Source organism: Polypterus senegalus, chromosome 12 (assembly GCF_016835505.1).
Source record: "Polypterus senegalus isolate Bchr_013 chromosome 12, ASM1683550v1, whole genome shotgun sequence".
NCBI classification, from domain to species: Eukaryota; Metazoa; Chordata; class Cladistia; order Polypteriformes; family Polypteridae; genus Polypterus; species Polypterus senegalus.
In genome coordinates this window covers 16,879,067-16,896,098 of record NC_053165.1, presented here as the reverse complement: position 1 = coordinate 16,896,098, position 17,032 = coordinate 16,879,067, and the positions used below count along the sequence as shown (strand labels likewise).

Genomic DNA, 17,032 nt, shown 5'->3' with positions numbered 1-17,032 from the left:
CGGGTGACAATATCCATACTTTGTAAAAACATGTTACAGTGTTTCACCCCATGATGGACTGGCGCCCTGTCTAGGGTGTGTTCCTGCCTTGAGCCCTATGCTAGTTGGGATGGACCCCAGCCCTCCTGCGTGACCCTGGACTGGATTCAACGGATTAGAAAATTACTTGACGTATTGCAATATTATAACTTACTTAATGATTGCTTTTGGGTTTGTCAGAAGGTATTCTCAAATACAGATTTAGAAGGAGGTCACTGTTGGTGGGATTTCATTTAACGTTAAGCTGTGTGATTCTAAAAATGAGGGGCTTCTGCCTTGCGTGCTCTTTACCAACTAGAGCTACAGCGCCAGTTTGTGAAAGGAAGCGTTTGTTGTCAGCTGGTTCATGGTGTGCAATTAACTTAATCCATGTAATGAAATAGTAATTTTATCTAATGACATTTGTAGCACTCAAGAAAATGCTAAGATTCACAACATGCAATGATGGTGGGTGATTTGTTTATTTTATTGTTGGGACCCCAAGAACACACCCAGCCTGAACCCAGCACGCACACATTCACACACAGAGACACTGATTAGCGGCTCACTGAATTGATAAATAAAGAATATATTACTAATGAAGAGAAAAAACACAATATTGTATAAAAATGGTACGCAATAGCCCTCGCCAGTTCCCCGATGGCATTAACTGTTTACATACACTACTCAGTAAACAATTAGCACTAACAACTCAGTCCAGCACAGTCCAGTACAGCTGAAGCAGATGACGATGGAATGGGGAATGAAAATCCCAGTGAACAGACCTCTGAAGGAAATGTAGAGTTTTGTCCTACCAGTTCCCCGTTACAGAATGAAGATTTGATGTGATTGGTTGTGGTCTCCAGATGAAGACACAGACAATCAAGACAAAACCACACGGACAAGCAGGCACAGGACAGCACATACATCCAGGAGAAACTGTAAGCCACGGTAGCTGAAGTTATGTGTGTGATGCATAAACACAATTACAGACTGTGGATCGTGATCCCCTTGCCATCTCTCTGGCTCCTTTTTTAAAGATCCACCTTAATTAATCTTCTTCCCAGCAACCCCTGTGTTATCCAAATCTACCCAATAACGTAATAGCGCTGGGGCTGCTGGGAGTTGTAGGCAATTTGAAGTGGTTTTGCTACAAGTTTCAATTATCAAACTGAAATTGCAATTGAAAATTTCACTGCTGTTGTGCTGCATGTTGTGAAAAATGACCGTTTGTAATATTTGTTTCCACAAATGTTTTTCCAAGTTATTTTATTTTTTTTTATACATACAGAATTTAATTACTACTACAGAATTTTAATACCATCTTGATTTTCGCTATTAACGTGACCTGTCTTATGGATCAGCCATACCTGTGAGACCATAAAACGTGATGTATAAATATTGAGATGTTCGCACTTTCAGTTATCGCTCTCTGGATGCAAAATCTCTCATTGTCCTTAGTGCTAGTCAGTTTTATCTTTAAGTAGGCCCTAGCGTCAGGTTTGTTACTCTGATTTCTGACTTGTGGATTGTGGACTTTGGGAGAGAACAGAAGAGGCTCAACCACCCCCAGGAAGAAGAACCTTTTTCTCTCAAGTTCAGAGTCCTTTAAATGGCTTTTGTCAAACTCCAAGCAGGTTGTCATAAACCTTTTACTGAAGAGAGGCTTCGATCTTCTCAGGATTAGGGCTGAATCTCGAGGTCTTTCCTATTATGGAAGCCATATTGCATACCTATGTTAAGGTTGTGTCCCGTGTTTCTAGGGGCGTGGTCTTCAGAGTCGTGACCTCGAATTAATCAGCAGACAGAATAAAGGTCAGCATTTGCATTGAGCCGAGGCTGATACGCAGATAAAACCTTTTGAACTCACTTTGTGATTATTGTCATGTCTTGCCTGGTTTGCAGCTTGCCTGAATATTGGTTATTTTTCCCTTTCGTCTGGGTTTCGGTTGCTTTGTTTTATTTTATTTGAAATTATTTTTCTTTTTACATGATTTAACTCAAGATATTAGTCATCTGTTTCCTGCCGAGTCAGGACACACCTATCCACTCTACCATAAACAACTGACTGATGGAGCGATGCTGATCTTTCCAATAGGTTATCCCATCTTAGCAAAGGACTTGTAAAGTTCTGTTAGAGTGACTATTGGGGTCTCAGTCAAAGCCCATCTTGCCAGGTTACTCAGGTTGGCCAGATTGCCAACTCTAGGATGAGTCCTGGTGGTTCCAAACTTCATTTATTTCAGAATTATTGATGCCTTTGTGCTCCAATGAACATTTGAGGCTTTAGAAATAGTTGTATACTCTTAACTGATCTATGCATCATCACAGTTTGATCATGGAGGTCTACAGCAGTACAGGGCCACAGTGGATGCAGGTTTTCATTCTAACCATCCATCCATCCATCCATCCACCCTCTTCCGCTTATCTGAGACCGGGTCGTGGGGGCAACAGCTTGAGCAGAGATACCCTGACTTCCCTCTCCCCGGCCACTTCTTCTAGCTCTGCCGGGGGAATCCCGAGGTGTTCCCAGGCCAGCCGAGAGGCATAGTCCCTCCAGCGTGTCCTGGGTCTTTCCCGGGACCTCCTTCCAGTTGGACGTGCCTGGAACACCTCACCAGGGAAGCGTCCAGGAGGCATCCTGATCAGATGCCTGAGCCACCTCATCTGACTCCTCTCGATGCGGAGGAGCAGCGGCTCTACTCTGAGCCCCTCCCGGATGACTGAGCTTCTCACCCTATCTTTAAAGGAAAGCCCAGAAACTCTGCAGAGGAAACTCATTTCAGCCGTTTGTATTCGCGATCTCGTTCTTTCAGTCACTACCCATAGCTCATGACCATAGGTGAGGGTAGGAGCGTAGATCGACTGGTAAATTGAGAGCTTTGCCTTATGGCTCATCTCTTTATTCATTACGACAGACCGATGCAGAGCCCGCATCACTGTGGACACCGCACCGATCCGCCTGTCGATCTCACGTTCCATTATTCCCTAACTCATGAACAAGACCCTGAGATACTTGAACTCCTCCACTGGGGGCAGGATCTCGCTACCAACCCTGAGGGGGCACTCCACCCTTTTCTGGCTGAGGTCTATGGTCTTGGATTTGGAGGTGCTGATTCCCATCCCAGCCGCTTCACACTCAGCTGCGAACCGATATAGAGAGAGATGAAGATCACGGCCTGATGAAGCAAACAGGACAACATCATCTGCAAAAAGCAGTGACCCAATCCTGAGGCCACCAAACCAGACCCCTCAACACCCTGGCTGCGCCTAGAAATTCTGTCCATAAAAGTTATGAACAGAATCGGTGACAAAGGGCAGCCCTGGTGGAGTCCAACTCTCACTGGAAACGGGCTCGACTTACTGCCGGCAATGCGGACCAAGCTCTGACACCGATCATACAGGGACCAAACAGCCCTTATCAGGGGGTTTGGTACCCCATACTCTCGGAGTACCCCCCACAGGATTCCCAGAGGGACACGGTTGAACACCTTTTCCAAGTCCACAAAACACATGTAGACTGGTTGGACAAACTCCCATGCACCCTCCAGGACTCTGCTAAGGGTGTAGAGCTGGTCCACTGTTCCGCGACCAGGACGAAAACCACACTGTTCCTCCTGAATCTGAGGTTCGACTATCTGATGGACCCTACTCTCCAGGACCCCCGAATAGACTTTCCCAGGGAGGCTGAGGAGTGTGATCCCTCTGTAGTTGAAACACACCCTCCGGTCCCCCTCTTCATTCTAACCCTTTTCTTAATTAGTGACCTGTTTTTGCTGCTAATTAACTTCTTTTGAATTCATTTTAATTGAGTTGCTCTTGAAGAGTCCGACCACTTAAGGTATAAATTAAACCAAAACACGACCTGTGTTCATCATACAATATCTGAAAATAAAGAAAGATGAAGGTCTCAGGAATGCTGATCTACTCAGGTCCCCAAAACATTTTCACAGTGCTCTTAGAAAAGAGAAAATCAACAATTTCAGAAATGTCTGCTATTGCACAATGAGAGCAGCAACAAGCCACCGAATTAAAGAACGGGTTGAATGAGCGACAAGAATCGGCTCCTAATTCAGCAACTGGTTAGAATTTGAGGCCCTCACTTAGTTGGTCTTCTGTTGGCTCGCTAACGTCACATTTCATTTCTGTTTGGGTGCCATTTTAGGAAAGAAATGAAGCAATTCAGAGGAACGATAAAGAAATTCAGGGGAACAAATCTTAAAAAAACAAGGCAATTAAAATAAAAGGAAAAGGAGTTAATTAGCAGCAAAAACTGCTCACCAATTAAGAAAAGGGTGAGAATGAAATCCTGCAGCCACTGCAGCTTTCCTGGACCGGAGTTTGAGACCAGTGATCTACAGAGAATTCTTTGGATTTCATGGCTTGGTTTTGCAGTGTGAATTATGGGATGTTCTATAGACAGGTACTGTATATGTGTGTGTCTTTGTAATGGATATATCCAGTCAATTCAGTTTGCCACAGGTGGACTCCAATCCATTTCTAGTCACGTCTCAAAAGAGAATTAAAGCAAACAGGACATACCTGAGCACAAGTTGTAATGGTCTGAATACTTCTAGGAATGAGAGATTTCAGAAACACGCACACCTTTCTGAAAACGATCATTTTGTCATTATGGGTTATTGAGTGTAGATTGAGGGGCATAAAAATGGTTCATTTCTTCACGTAAGGATAAATCCATAACACATTGAAGTGTGTAGAAATTGAAGGGGCCTGAATACTTTCTGAACTCACCGTGCATATTCAATAAATCATCTTCTGAGAGAAAAGAAGAAAAGATAAAACTAACAGAAGCAAGAGATGCAATAATATATGGTAAACTAGCACAGCTTTAGGCAGTGAAAATGTTTAAAGTTAGCGCTTTTTAAGGAGGCTGTTGATAAAACACTGCCTTATACCGCAAGTCTCCCTCACACTGGTACGCCACATCTTTATTCATACCGTTAAGCCATCGGGAGTTGTACTGGTCGGTCCTCATAGCCGTCTGCTTCCCCATCGTACGGAAAATCGCTGCATCTGTTCCCATGAAGTCGATGTACACACCAGCGTAGAGTTCTCCATCTGCCGAGAGAAACAGAGAGAGACGGTCAGATCTGCGGAATTTTGACTTCCATGGCCAAATCTGTGGGGTAGCTTTGTCTGTTTTCTTCTGAACTACAACTAAAGGCCAACCATATCTGGTTGCATAAGAGCTTTTTTGGAAGACACTGCGCTTATCCTCATCTTCACATCATTCTCTTTAAGGGCTGTATCAGTTTTAGATTTACACACCACAGGCATTACATTTTTTTTTTTTTAATTTAATTTTGACTGGCAGATAGGATTGAGGTAGCGATACTTAAAACATGGCGGAACAAATCAAGGCTTTGTTTTCAGCACACACCTTTATTTAATTTGGAGCGGAGAGCTATAAGTAGATCCATCTGGTCACTCATAGACCAGCACTAGGTTCAACTTAATATCCTTAAACCATGTAAAATAACCTTGAAAATCCTGACTACATGAATTTATCTGGTTATTGCCGCAGGGCATATGTTCCATATACATCACACAACAGGATACCTTCACTTTGAATGGCTTGGAAAATCTGCAATTTTATCATTATTATTTTTTTTTTTTTGCCCTGTGGTAGATTCGTGTCCTGCCATGTGAACGGTGGCCTGCAAAGCCATTCCGAAAACATTTAAAAAACGCTGACTCATTAGAGACTGATGGCCTCATACCACAATTCTAATCAAATTAACTCACGTCGCTGCTCGGGGCTTAAGGCAGTTCAGACCTCTGGGGCTGCCAAGTTTCCAGTGTGACACCATCCACCAAAGGGGTTGGCGAGGTATGGCAGAGCAGATTTACCGGGAATGAGATGGTCAGCAGCAGATGACGGCAACGCTTCAGTTAACCCACTCCATTAAGTGAGGAAGGCGGCTTCTGGGTTGGAGCAGACGAGACGTGCGGACGTCCAAACGTCAGCATTTTCAAAACGGCCAAAATAGGAAGCAAAGGGACAGAAGCTGCCACCACACGGTGTCTTCAGCAAGTGTTTCTGTTATTGTGGATTAAAGACTTCATTCAGTAATGCAAAGAGGACCAGCTGTGCCAGAAAGGGTATCTGCCTTACAGAGGGGGCATCTGTGCGTCGGCAGGGACATTCTTCACAAAGCCTGGCAATTTGATGCACTGGAGCGGCCTGTTTGAAAACCAGCTGGGTAACCGTGAGAATGTTTACATAAAGGAGGGCTCAGAGAAGAGCTGCCGGTGTCTCAACATGAGTAATCTTTTACAAAACTTCATTTCAGAAGCGCTCTGATGTTACACTGCTCAGTGTCTCCCCAGCTAATCCTGCCATTGATGCTGATTAGTGCAGAAGGGTGGCAAATTTGTTCTTAACCCTACTCATTAGTTCAGCTCGAGTTAGCTGGAACAAGACGAAACGACGTTAGGTGGGCAGCAAACGCGAGATGATTCTGACAAATTGCTGGCCAAAGTATGAAGTTTAAGACAATCAGACGCATATTTCCACTTGTAATGAGTGCAACTTACTACGTGTAAGCGTGATAAATAAAACACAGCACTGAATTATAATGGGCGATGGTGACAGCTACTGGGACAGACGTCATGACACTCTACCGTTAGGAGATGGCAGTGTGGCATGTCGACACATGGGCACGATGACAGCTTTTGTGCTATTCATATTTACTAGTGAAACACTTGGACTTGGGTTTGGCCTGTCACACACGTGTGCATGGGAGGCAGCTGAAGGGCTTAGAGAGGACTGATTATACATCAACGCCAACGCTCTTTCTGAGTTCTCCACAGGTCTTTCCCGGGAAATCCCACCAGGAGCCGACACTTCGAAGAGGGACACATCCCTTCCGGTTCCGGCACCGAGGACGACGTCACTTCCGGTTCCGGCACCGAGGACGACGTCACTTCCGGTTCCAGCACAGAGGACGACATCACTTCCGCCCTCCGTCCTATAAAGCCTCCTGCCTTTGCTCTGGCAGGCAGTTCTGTTTTGGACTCTGTTGAGTAAACTTGACTGTGATGAATCGGTTACTTTTGCAGCCAGGAAACCGGATTAAACGGGTGGCTGCCCCAAACCTTGCCATGCCTCATGTCTCTTCTTCTTACAGGCCCGAACATTTGTGCATGGATCAAACTACTGTATACCAGTCCAGAAGCTTCAGTCTGTATTAACAACATCATTTCAGACTTCTTCAAACTAGAGCATGGTACTAGACAAGGATGCCTCTTGTCACCACCAGAGTATAGTGGGAAAAGGATCTCTTACTTAGCATTTCAGAAATGGAGTGGAAGGCAGCCATGCACAGAATTTACTTGAACTCCATATGCACAAAACATACAATTATCCATCCCGCTATATCCTAACTACAGGGTCACAGGGGTCTGCTGGAATCCAGCCAACACAGGAAACAAACCACAGGTAGGGCGTCACACACACGCCAGGGACAATTTAGAATCGCCAATGCACCTAACCTGCATGTCTTTGTACTGTGGGAGGAAACCCACACAGACACGGGGAGAACACGCAAACTCCACACAGGGCGGACCTGGGAAGCGAACCCGGGTCTCCTAACTGCGAGGCAGCAGCACTACCCACTGAGCCACCATGCCACCCCAAACATACAATTATTCAACTTAAAATCTTTTATCGAGCACATCTGTCTCGTTTTAAAATTGTCCAAAATGTTTCCAGGGCAAGATCCAAACTGCGAACGTTGCAATCGAGCTCCAGCCTCACTGGGTGCCACATGTTTTGGGCCTGCAGCAAATTAACATCTTTCTGGATAAACAGGATTGGCCACTGTAATAAAATAAAAAAAAAAAAACTTCATAATGTCCAGTGTGGTGTTGAGGTGTCACAAGTTGCATGGCTGCACTTGGACTTCAATCCGGGTGGTTCGCCGTGCGGTGGGTGCGGCAAAGCGCTGTAATCAGCACATGCTCTCAATCTCCTCGTCCTGGACAAAAAAATTTGAAATGCCTATCAGACAGCCTTGGCGTCACAATCCCTCCTAATCCACTAACAGCTGTTTTTGGTGGACTCCCAGGGGGGCTTAAAGTGGAGAAGGACAAACAAACTGGAATGGCCTTCACTACACTATTGGCACGTAGACTTGTCTTGCTCAACTGGAAGAATCCTAACCCACCTCTTTTAAGTCAGCGGGTAACTGATATTGCATACTACTTGAAATTGGAAAAAAAAATCAAATTCTCACTTTGAGGATCTGTTCAAAACTTTTTTTTAAAACCTGGCAGAACCTAATCAATAAAATTTTAGAATAAGCATTTATATTGGGGGAAAAGACTCCTTTCCCTCTTTACTACTCTTGACAGTTTCGCTCTGGCTGTTGGCCTTCCTCTCTTTCTCATGGGTGAGGGTTGATTTGAATTTAATTTTGCTAAGTTTTGACTTGATTGTATGGAATGTTACTTTTTAGTTACTTTTTTCCGGTCCCCTAGAAGTGATAATATATTTTAATACTGATGGCACAAAGTAAGCGGAACTTTACTGTTTTGGCAAATCGTTCTTTTTGTTTTCAACCTGAGAAAAATCCAGCTTCACAGCGATCACTTCTCTGATGTAACTTTCCTAAGTAGAGGTCTTCAAAAAACAACACACAAAAAAAAAATAAATCGTTGTAAGGATGTAAAAGTAAGGCCTACTGTGCTCGGAAGTTTCCACTAATTGACGATCTTTCCAATTGTTGCTGTGCACTTCTGTCTCTCGTTCTCATTCATGCATTTAGTATCCTGAAAGTTGTCTTGCGTGTGTATAGGTCATTGTGTTTGTCTGCTGCTCAATTGCTCTACCATATATTCAGGATCACTTCTCACTTCTCAGTTTGGTTCAGGGTCTTGTTTCCTTATGGGAGAGACTTGTGGGATCTGAGAAAAGGCTAAATATAAAGGACAGTAAACTCTCAGCATCGGGTGGCGCGGTGGGTAGCGCTGCTGCCTCGCAGTTAGGAGACCTGGGTTCGCTTCCTTATATGGAGTCTGCGTGGGTTTCCTCCCACAGTCCAAAGACATGCAGGTTAGGTGCATTGGCGATCCTAAATTGTGCTTTGTGTGTGCCCTGCCCAGGGATTTGCTCCTGCCTTGTGCCCTGTGCTGGGATTGGATCCAGCAGACCCCCCTGTGTTAGGATATAGTGGGACGACTAACTGATGATTCTTAGCATCACAGTGTGCTGTTGTGGTTTAGGTTGTGAGTTCAAATCCCACTACTGACACCATTTGGCCATGAGCAAGTCATTTGACCTCTCTGTGCTCCAATTGGAAAACTAAAAGAAATGGAATAAGTGTTGTAAGTCACTTTGGATAAAGGCATCAGCCAAATAAGTGAAAGTGAATTATTGGCTTGAACTGATTCGTCTTTGTCCTTCTTCTATTCTGTATCCCACACCCGGCACTCAGCACATCACATTGCTCTTATTCATCTTCTTCCTATAATGGTGTTTTTTGGCTTTCGATTAAGACCAAGATCAAGGTTCCAGTTCCAGTATGCATGACAGATGTTCAGACCTTAGCATTTTTTATATATAGACTTAGCCCTGCTACCCATCTAAGACGGACTTAAATCAAAGTAATCAACGTAGACCTCAGTGTTGACGTTTGCAATGCACCATCTTTTGGAATTTGGTAAAAAGGACAAAACAGGGCCTTGCTCAAGTCACTTCTGGCATTTATGGGATTGAAACCGGCAACATGCCGATTGCCAGTGCAGATCCCTAGCCTCAGAGCCACCACTCTGTCCTTTAGATGCATCACTGCTGAATCAACAATGGCGAAAGTGCAACATTTGAATGATAACTGGAAAGAGTTTGACCGATTTTCTACCTTGTAAGATAAGTTTGTTTCGATGGAATCATTCCAGCAGCACACTTGCTTCCTACTTTATAAGATCTGGTGCAAGGAAAAAAAAAAAAAAGTCTCTAGTTGTTGGGGAGAGAGTTCAGGCTCAGCAATCAGCTTCCGTCCCTCCAACCAAGAGGCCAATAGGAGACTGAAAAGGCAGGGGATGAAGCTGCTGGACGTAATCACAGCAAATGATGAAAAAAAAAGGCTCCTTGAATATTTATAGCAGACAGGATTAATTGGCCCTGTGACCAAATGACCTTTCCCTCAAAAATCCTCGTCTTAAATAGACAATTGATACCATATCAAATTTACTGGTTCATGCCAGGGAGTACATGCTCGTAATAGTTCAAGTTATGAAAATGTGCAAAGAATGAAAGCAGGATCTGTCAGATGAAACAAGAGCACATACTGATTAAGGCGGACACGCTGTTGAGTTTGGGGTCATAGGAACACTTCCCTTTCCCAGATTCCACTTTTCCTGGCTCCAAGTAGAAGATGTATTCCTGGGGGGGGGAAAAAAAACAGATATCAAAGAATAGCTGACGAATATTTTCATACTTCTAGCATAAATAGCATTATTTGTTTTTAATTAACTAATTTAATGTTATGTGAAGAAAGAGTTTCACAGATAATGCGTTATTCTTTTCATTCTGCTTCCATTACAGTCCCATGATATGTGATACACAGGGCACAGCCCTAGGACTGCGCAGCCAGCCTACTGCCCGCTTATCACTGATCTCTTCTCAGGGTCAAAGCTGTTTCGTTGGAGGTGAGGGGAATACTTATGATAGCTAAGAATTCTTTTGTTATCTGTCAAAGGAAATCTGTCCGTTTGAATGATGCTTCTAGAGCTGCCTCTTTGTTAATTAATGCTAACAGTAATTACTGTTGCCATTCAGAAAAGAATTTTGCAATTATATAACATTACATTTTTTTCATTGGAAGTATGATAACACAGCATGAAGTAAAACAGCGTTTCTCAACCTTTAAGTATTTGCGACTCGAGTTTTCATAACAGTTTTAATCGCGCCCCCCTAATGTTTCTTTGCAACCCTAATAAAATGTAGTCCTATATTTTTGCTGCCGATACACCGCTACAAGTTTTATTATACAGTGGAACCTCGGTTTACGAGTAACTTGGTTTACGAGTGTTTTGCAAGACGAGCAAAAATTTTTAATAAATTTTGACTTGATAAACGAGCGAAGTCTTGCAATACGAGTAGTATGGATACACTTTGACTGCTGAGCGTCATGTGATCACAACTGAGCTGATGGTGGTTCTCTCTCTCTCTCCTTATCTCGCTCGCTCGCCCAGTGCGTCTTTTTCTCTCTCTCTCCTTATCTTGCTCGCTCGCTCATCGCGTCTTTTTCTCTCTCTCCTTATCTCGCTCGCTCGCCCAGTGCGTCTTTTTCTCTCTCTTCTTATCTCGCTCGCCCAGCGCCTCTCTCTGTTTACTACAGCATTGTGACTGTGTGTGTGTGCTTTGTGAAGTGCGAGTCCTCATCTTGCTCCCCAAAACACGAAGCTGAGTCTCAGTACTTTAACACCAGCTGAATAAACACCAGTTTATTCAGTTTTAAACAGCAACAGCGCTGTTATTTATTGCAGCGGGATCTTTATAATGTTCCTTGATCTTTTTGGATGCGCTTATACGGCGAACTGCTACAGCGCTGGGAGACTGCGATTACTTTGGGACACTCTTCAGTGTGTCGTCCCGTTGGGTGGAATTACACATGAGTTTAGAAACTCACACCAGCCATGATTCTTTTTAAAGGTAAATTGGAGGTTAATTTGTATTATGTATTTTACTTTATATTTTGTATTAATCCTTTTTATATGAATAGTTTTGGGTTGTGGAACGAATCATCTGAATTTCCATTATTTCTTATGGGGAAATTCGCTTTGATATACGAGTGTTTTGGATTGCGAGCACGTTTCCGGAACTAATTATGCTCGCAAACCGAGGTTCCACTGTACCTACTTAATTTTTATCAACATTTATCTAACTCTATATTTATTTTTCTAGTCAGAATGTAGTTTAAGTTAATTTGTTTTGGTTTTAATGGATGTATTTTTCAAATTTTCGATTCTTGTTTTCTTTTCTTCACATCTTCGCGCCCCCTTTTTTGTTATCCACAGGTTGAGAATCGCCATTGTAAAAAATAATCAGTAATTATTATGACTTGTGTTTTAACCCTTCAAATGTCATTGGGTCAAATTTGAACCGGTTTCGTCTTTCAACTCAGTAAAAACACCTTCAATTACATCTGTTCAGAAAGAAACTCTCATTTTTCTTCTATCTCCCACAGTTAACAAAAAGTAAAAATTGTAAACATCCCTTAAATTGTACAGCTTCTAAAAATCTATACCTGTCCTTGTCTTTCAGGTCAGTATAGACCCACCATTGATTTTAATCAATTTTCACAGCATTTACGACATTTGTTTGTTAAATTCCTCTAACAACATCCTAAATGTCATCTTTTTAGCTCAGAACTTCTAAAGCATTTTAGTAAAGTGTAATTTCTTTACAAAAAGCAGAAAAATGTTCAAATGTCACATTTTTGCACATTTTCTACACACTGTCATGTATTTTGGGTCAATTCTGACCCACCATATACTTTAGTCAATTTTAGTCTCCATTTCGGACGCTTTGTTTATAAACCATAAAAACGTTCTTGATGGTTTTTTAGGTTCTACCAGTTAAGATGGTCAATCTGCGTAAAATAGGATTTAGGGTGTGTCGCAAATGCAAGCCAAGGAATCGCTATAAAGGCTAAATTCAGGCAAAAAAAAAAAAAATGGGGGGAATCATGAGGGTGTTGTACAGTTGTTAACTTCCATTCTGTCTCTAACCTTAAAGTAAGTTGGAGGATGATCTAAATCGGGGTCCTCAATCACGGTCCTGGTGGGCCGCAGTGGCTGCAGGTTTTTGCTCCAACCCAGTTGCTTAATAAGAAGCACTTATTGCTCAAGTGACACTTCTGCTTCACTTTACTTGTCTTGCTCATTAAGATCTTGAACCCTTATTGCTTATTTTCATCTGAAACAGTTGTATTTAATGGCTCCTTATTAGCAATAAGATGCAGTTGACATAAGAAACCACCATTTCTCCATTTAGCTCGTTACCATTTACACATGTATGTATTTATCATGCACTATTGGGTTTAATTAAATACTTGGAAGGAAAGTAAAGAGAAAAAAGTGAAGGACTGAGAATTAGTCATCTGCTTCAAATCATTTGGTTGATATCCTTAGAAATGGGAAGAAAATCTAGGATATGAGAGTTAAAGCACTAACAAGCCATGAAATTAAATTATTGGCAAAAATTGCTTTCTAATAAAGCAACCAGGCTAGAACAAAAACCTGCAGCCACTGCGGCCCTCCGGGACTGTGACTGAGGACCCCTGATCTAGAAGAACCATACAAGGTGTGGCAGAAAAGTAATGAGACTGATTTTTTATTTACCAAAGTTTTTATTTTTTTCAAACATCAATGTTATCCCCTTCAAAGTAGTTCCCTTGGGCAGCGACACACCGATGGAGACGTTGTTCCCACTGTTGGTAGCAGCGCTGGAAGTCTTCAACCGGTATGGTCTTCAGCATGCCCGTTACACTCTTTTGGATGTTTTCTAAAGTCCCGAAATGAGGTCCTTTGAGGACATTTTTCAGTTTAGGAAAAAGGAAAAAGTCACACGGACTGAGGTCAGGTGAATAAGGGGGCTGGGGAACCACAGGAATGCCTTTTGAGGTCAAAAATTCTGGTATGGAGAGGGCAGTTTTTGGGCACCATTTTGGCACAGACCTTTCGCATGTGCAAATGTTCAGTCAAAATTTGATGAACGGTAAATCTTTTCAAATTTAATTGTTCACTCAGCATTCTTAATGTTAAACGACAGTCTGATTTCACAAGAGTGTTCACACGTTCAATGTTTTCATTGGTTTTCGAAGTTGAAGTCCTCCCTGAACGGTGTTCATCTTCAACGTGTTTTCTGCCTTCCAAAAATGATTTGTGCCAGCGAAAAACTTGAGCTCAGGATAAAGAATGTTCCCCATAGGCCTGTTTTAACTTTTCAAACGTCACACTTGCCGTTTAATGGCACAACGTTGCTCCAAATTCCGCTGTTCCATTTTGCGTGACGCACAACCAAAAACACAACTTCGCTAATAGCAGTCACAAAAATCACGTAGTTAACGGAAGGAGTTGAAACTCGCACTGAGCTATGGGAGGGTACTGATACACGGGCTCTATCAAGGACAACAGCGCAGCGTTGCCAGATTGCTTGCAGTGTTGCCAGTCTCATTACTTTTCTGCCACACCTTGTATAAAGTCACTTCCACCCGGACCTCGGAAGTCTCACAATTCCACTATTTAAGAAACACTCAGACGGGAAATGCTGGACTTGCTACCAGAGAGGACAGATCCTCTCTATGGGAAGTAACCTTCTGAAGTATGTGGACCGGATGGCCTCTTCTTCTGTGGACCCTTTGTTTTTGATCCTATTAAACAGGGCACCCCGGGTCAGACCCTAACCCTTTAACTTTCTATTTACAGTTGTAAAATATGACATCCAGGGCACCGAATAAAGGGTCATAGGTAGACACTTATATAGAGATGTACACTGTATATGTAAACTATATAAACATAGCAAAGTATACAAAAAATGTGTACATACGGTAAAGTGAGAGTCTATATGAAATAAAAACACATTATATGATTCATTTGTAAAATAGGAGAGGGTAGTCAAGCTAAAGTTAGAAAACAGGATTTATTAGCCTTTTATTCTGCTGGAGTCCAGGTAGGTGGCACAAGTGCATTGAGAAGGGTGGAGACTCCATTGAGAGATGACACGGTCAGCTTTGTGAAGGTTCATTCCATTTTCTAACTTTAGCTTGACACCCCCTCATACTTATAAGGGGTAGACCACAGGAAATTAACAGATAGGCTGAAGGTCATCACATAGAATACCTTAGCCAGAACCTGCTAGGACTTTCCAGCTATAGCTTGAGGGGAAATTGTCTTTTTGCATGACCTTTGGGAGACAGAGAGCAGAGTCAGCCATTATACTGAGCCCCTGGAGTTTACTTCATAGCGACATTGCTTATATAATTTATTGGATTTGAATATTGTTATAAACAGCCAACCAACTCTCGACTGTTGTTTCCTGTCGCATAACATCCAATGTCATTCTCAAACCAAGCCAGCTTTACAGCTATTTGGACATCTTTCTTGAGGACCACCTCATCTTGAGGCAGCTAAAGAGACAATGGACTTGCTTGTCTTCGCCAGAGATTCTTCTACCGGTAATCTCTCCAAAGCCACTCACTTATATGTGTGAAGTCAAATCATAATTAAAACTGAAACTCGAAAGCTTGAGTCACTGTCTTTCTTTAACTGGTACTTAAGCTAGTGTGTTATTTTGTGTTGAAAAATTTAGTACCGGGAAAAAAAAGTTCTTGGGTAGCATGATACCCCTGGAGAATACAACGGCAAATTGGTTCTGAAAGATCTTAAGGATTTTAACTTTCTTTTATAGAAGTTTTACTATTTCAACCCCTTATATACATGATGGAAATTGCTCGCTACAAATACAGTAGCTCATTCGTTCAGCTAATAGTTAGTGTATCCAATTACTTATGAGAAGATGGCACGAGCTCTTCCTTGGCATGACTAAGTGCTGCCACACCCATCGCATTCGTGCTTTGTGACTGTAACTATAACTCTGAACAAAGCATGGGTGCGGGACCGATGAACAAGTCATAGTAAGGGCTTGTCAAAAAGCTCTAAATGATCTCATCCGAAATTCTATACCCAGTGTACCAGCTCTAAGAAGACACATGCCAAATGAAATGGAAAGGATTGCACTTAAGAACTAGAAAGTGTCCAAGTCGTTCACTTAATAAAAGACAAACTAGAAGATGTTATCGGGTGATTTATTTCGGTCATGTTTTGAAGTACTCAGGTTCTTTTTTCCCAAAACTTAAATTGCATCAGGATAATTATTTTTAATGGCCTAAAACGGCCTAAAAGAGGAGCTAAATACCCCTAGTGTAGGCTCTAGAATAATGAATGTATGGTTTGACAGTCCATATCTGGACAGATGGAGGTGATTCCTGTTTAAAGTTAGCAAAAATATTAATTTGATAATGTACTAATGCTGCAATGAAACTGGATAATGGACATGGAAAGACAGCGTTTTGATAAAAAAAAAAACATGCAATTATTGTGAGCTTTCAGTGTTATTTGCTATCAATGATGCCTGACACAGCTGGAGAAAACGAAAAACTAAATGATATTTGAGGGCAAATCTGATGTTCACTGAAACCACACTCACTGTTTCATATTGTTAGTTTTAATACTTGACTTTTTTAAAAAAAGGAATAACGATTAATCATCTACTTTAATTCAGGGTCCTAGGTGGCTGCAGCCTGGTTACAGTGCAGGAACCAACCGTGAAAATCTATAATTGGGCACGTCTACGTAATAAAGAATAACATTCATTCAAAAAAGACCACTTCAGACCTGTCAGCTAGTTTAACATTCACACATGCCTTGGAGATTTGGAAGGAAACAGAAGGATGTGAAGAAAGCCCTCACAAAAATTGGGAAGACATACAAACTGTGACTGAACTGAAACTTTAAAATATATTATTATTATTTTATATTGGTTTGTCACAGCAATTTGCCAGTGGCTACTGTGGTGTTCATGTCCCAACCAATTGACATAAGTATTAACCCAGCACTTTGTGAAGAATGTGACCAGTTCCCATCAGTGCAAGTTGTATGGTGTCTACTTATGCTCTTGTAGATACTTTGAACGTTCTTTCTTGATGATACCAAGAGCTCCAACACCACGGGCACAACTCAAGTCTTGGTGACCCACAACCTCATGATCTTGATGGCCAAATGTGTAGATCTGCTTTTCAGCTTCTTTGACTAAGATGCTGTTGTTGTCTGGGACTGTTATATCAATCAGCCGGAATTGCTTTTTCTTCTTGTGATAGGACACATAACCTGAAATGGTACAATTGGTTTACATAATGGTAGTGTCTCCAGTGCTGACAACAGCCTCCGGCAAGTACTGCTGCCCAGGCGCAACACCAGTCATGGCTTT

The 17,032-nt window shown here is 42.2% G+C and overlaps 1 protein-coding gene across 2 annotated transcripts in view; it reads right to left on the bottom strand.

Annotated features, from left to right (window-relative positions):
- The window catches only part of LOC120541585 (semaphorin-3F-like), a 329,969-nt gene that overhangs the window by 71,947 nt on the left and 240,990 nt on the right, over positions 1-17,032 (bottom strand). For both annotated transcript variants that reach the window (XM_039773350.1, XM_039773351.1), the window contains 2 exons: positions 10,330-10,423; positions 4,978-5,097 (listed from right to left, as the gene is read on the bottom strand). In XM_039773350.1, coding sequence (XP_039629284.1) covers positions 4,978-5,097; positions 10,330-10,423 — 214 coding nt within the window. The remainder of the gene's footprint in view (positions 1-4,977; positions 5,098-10,329; positions 10,424-17,032) is intronic.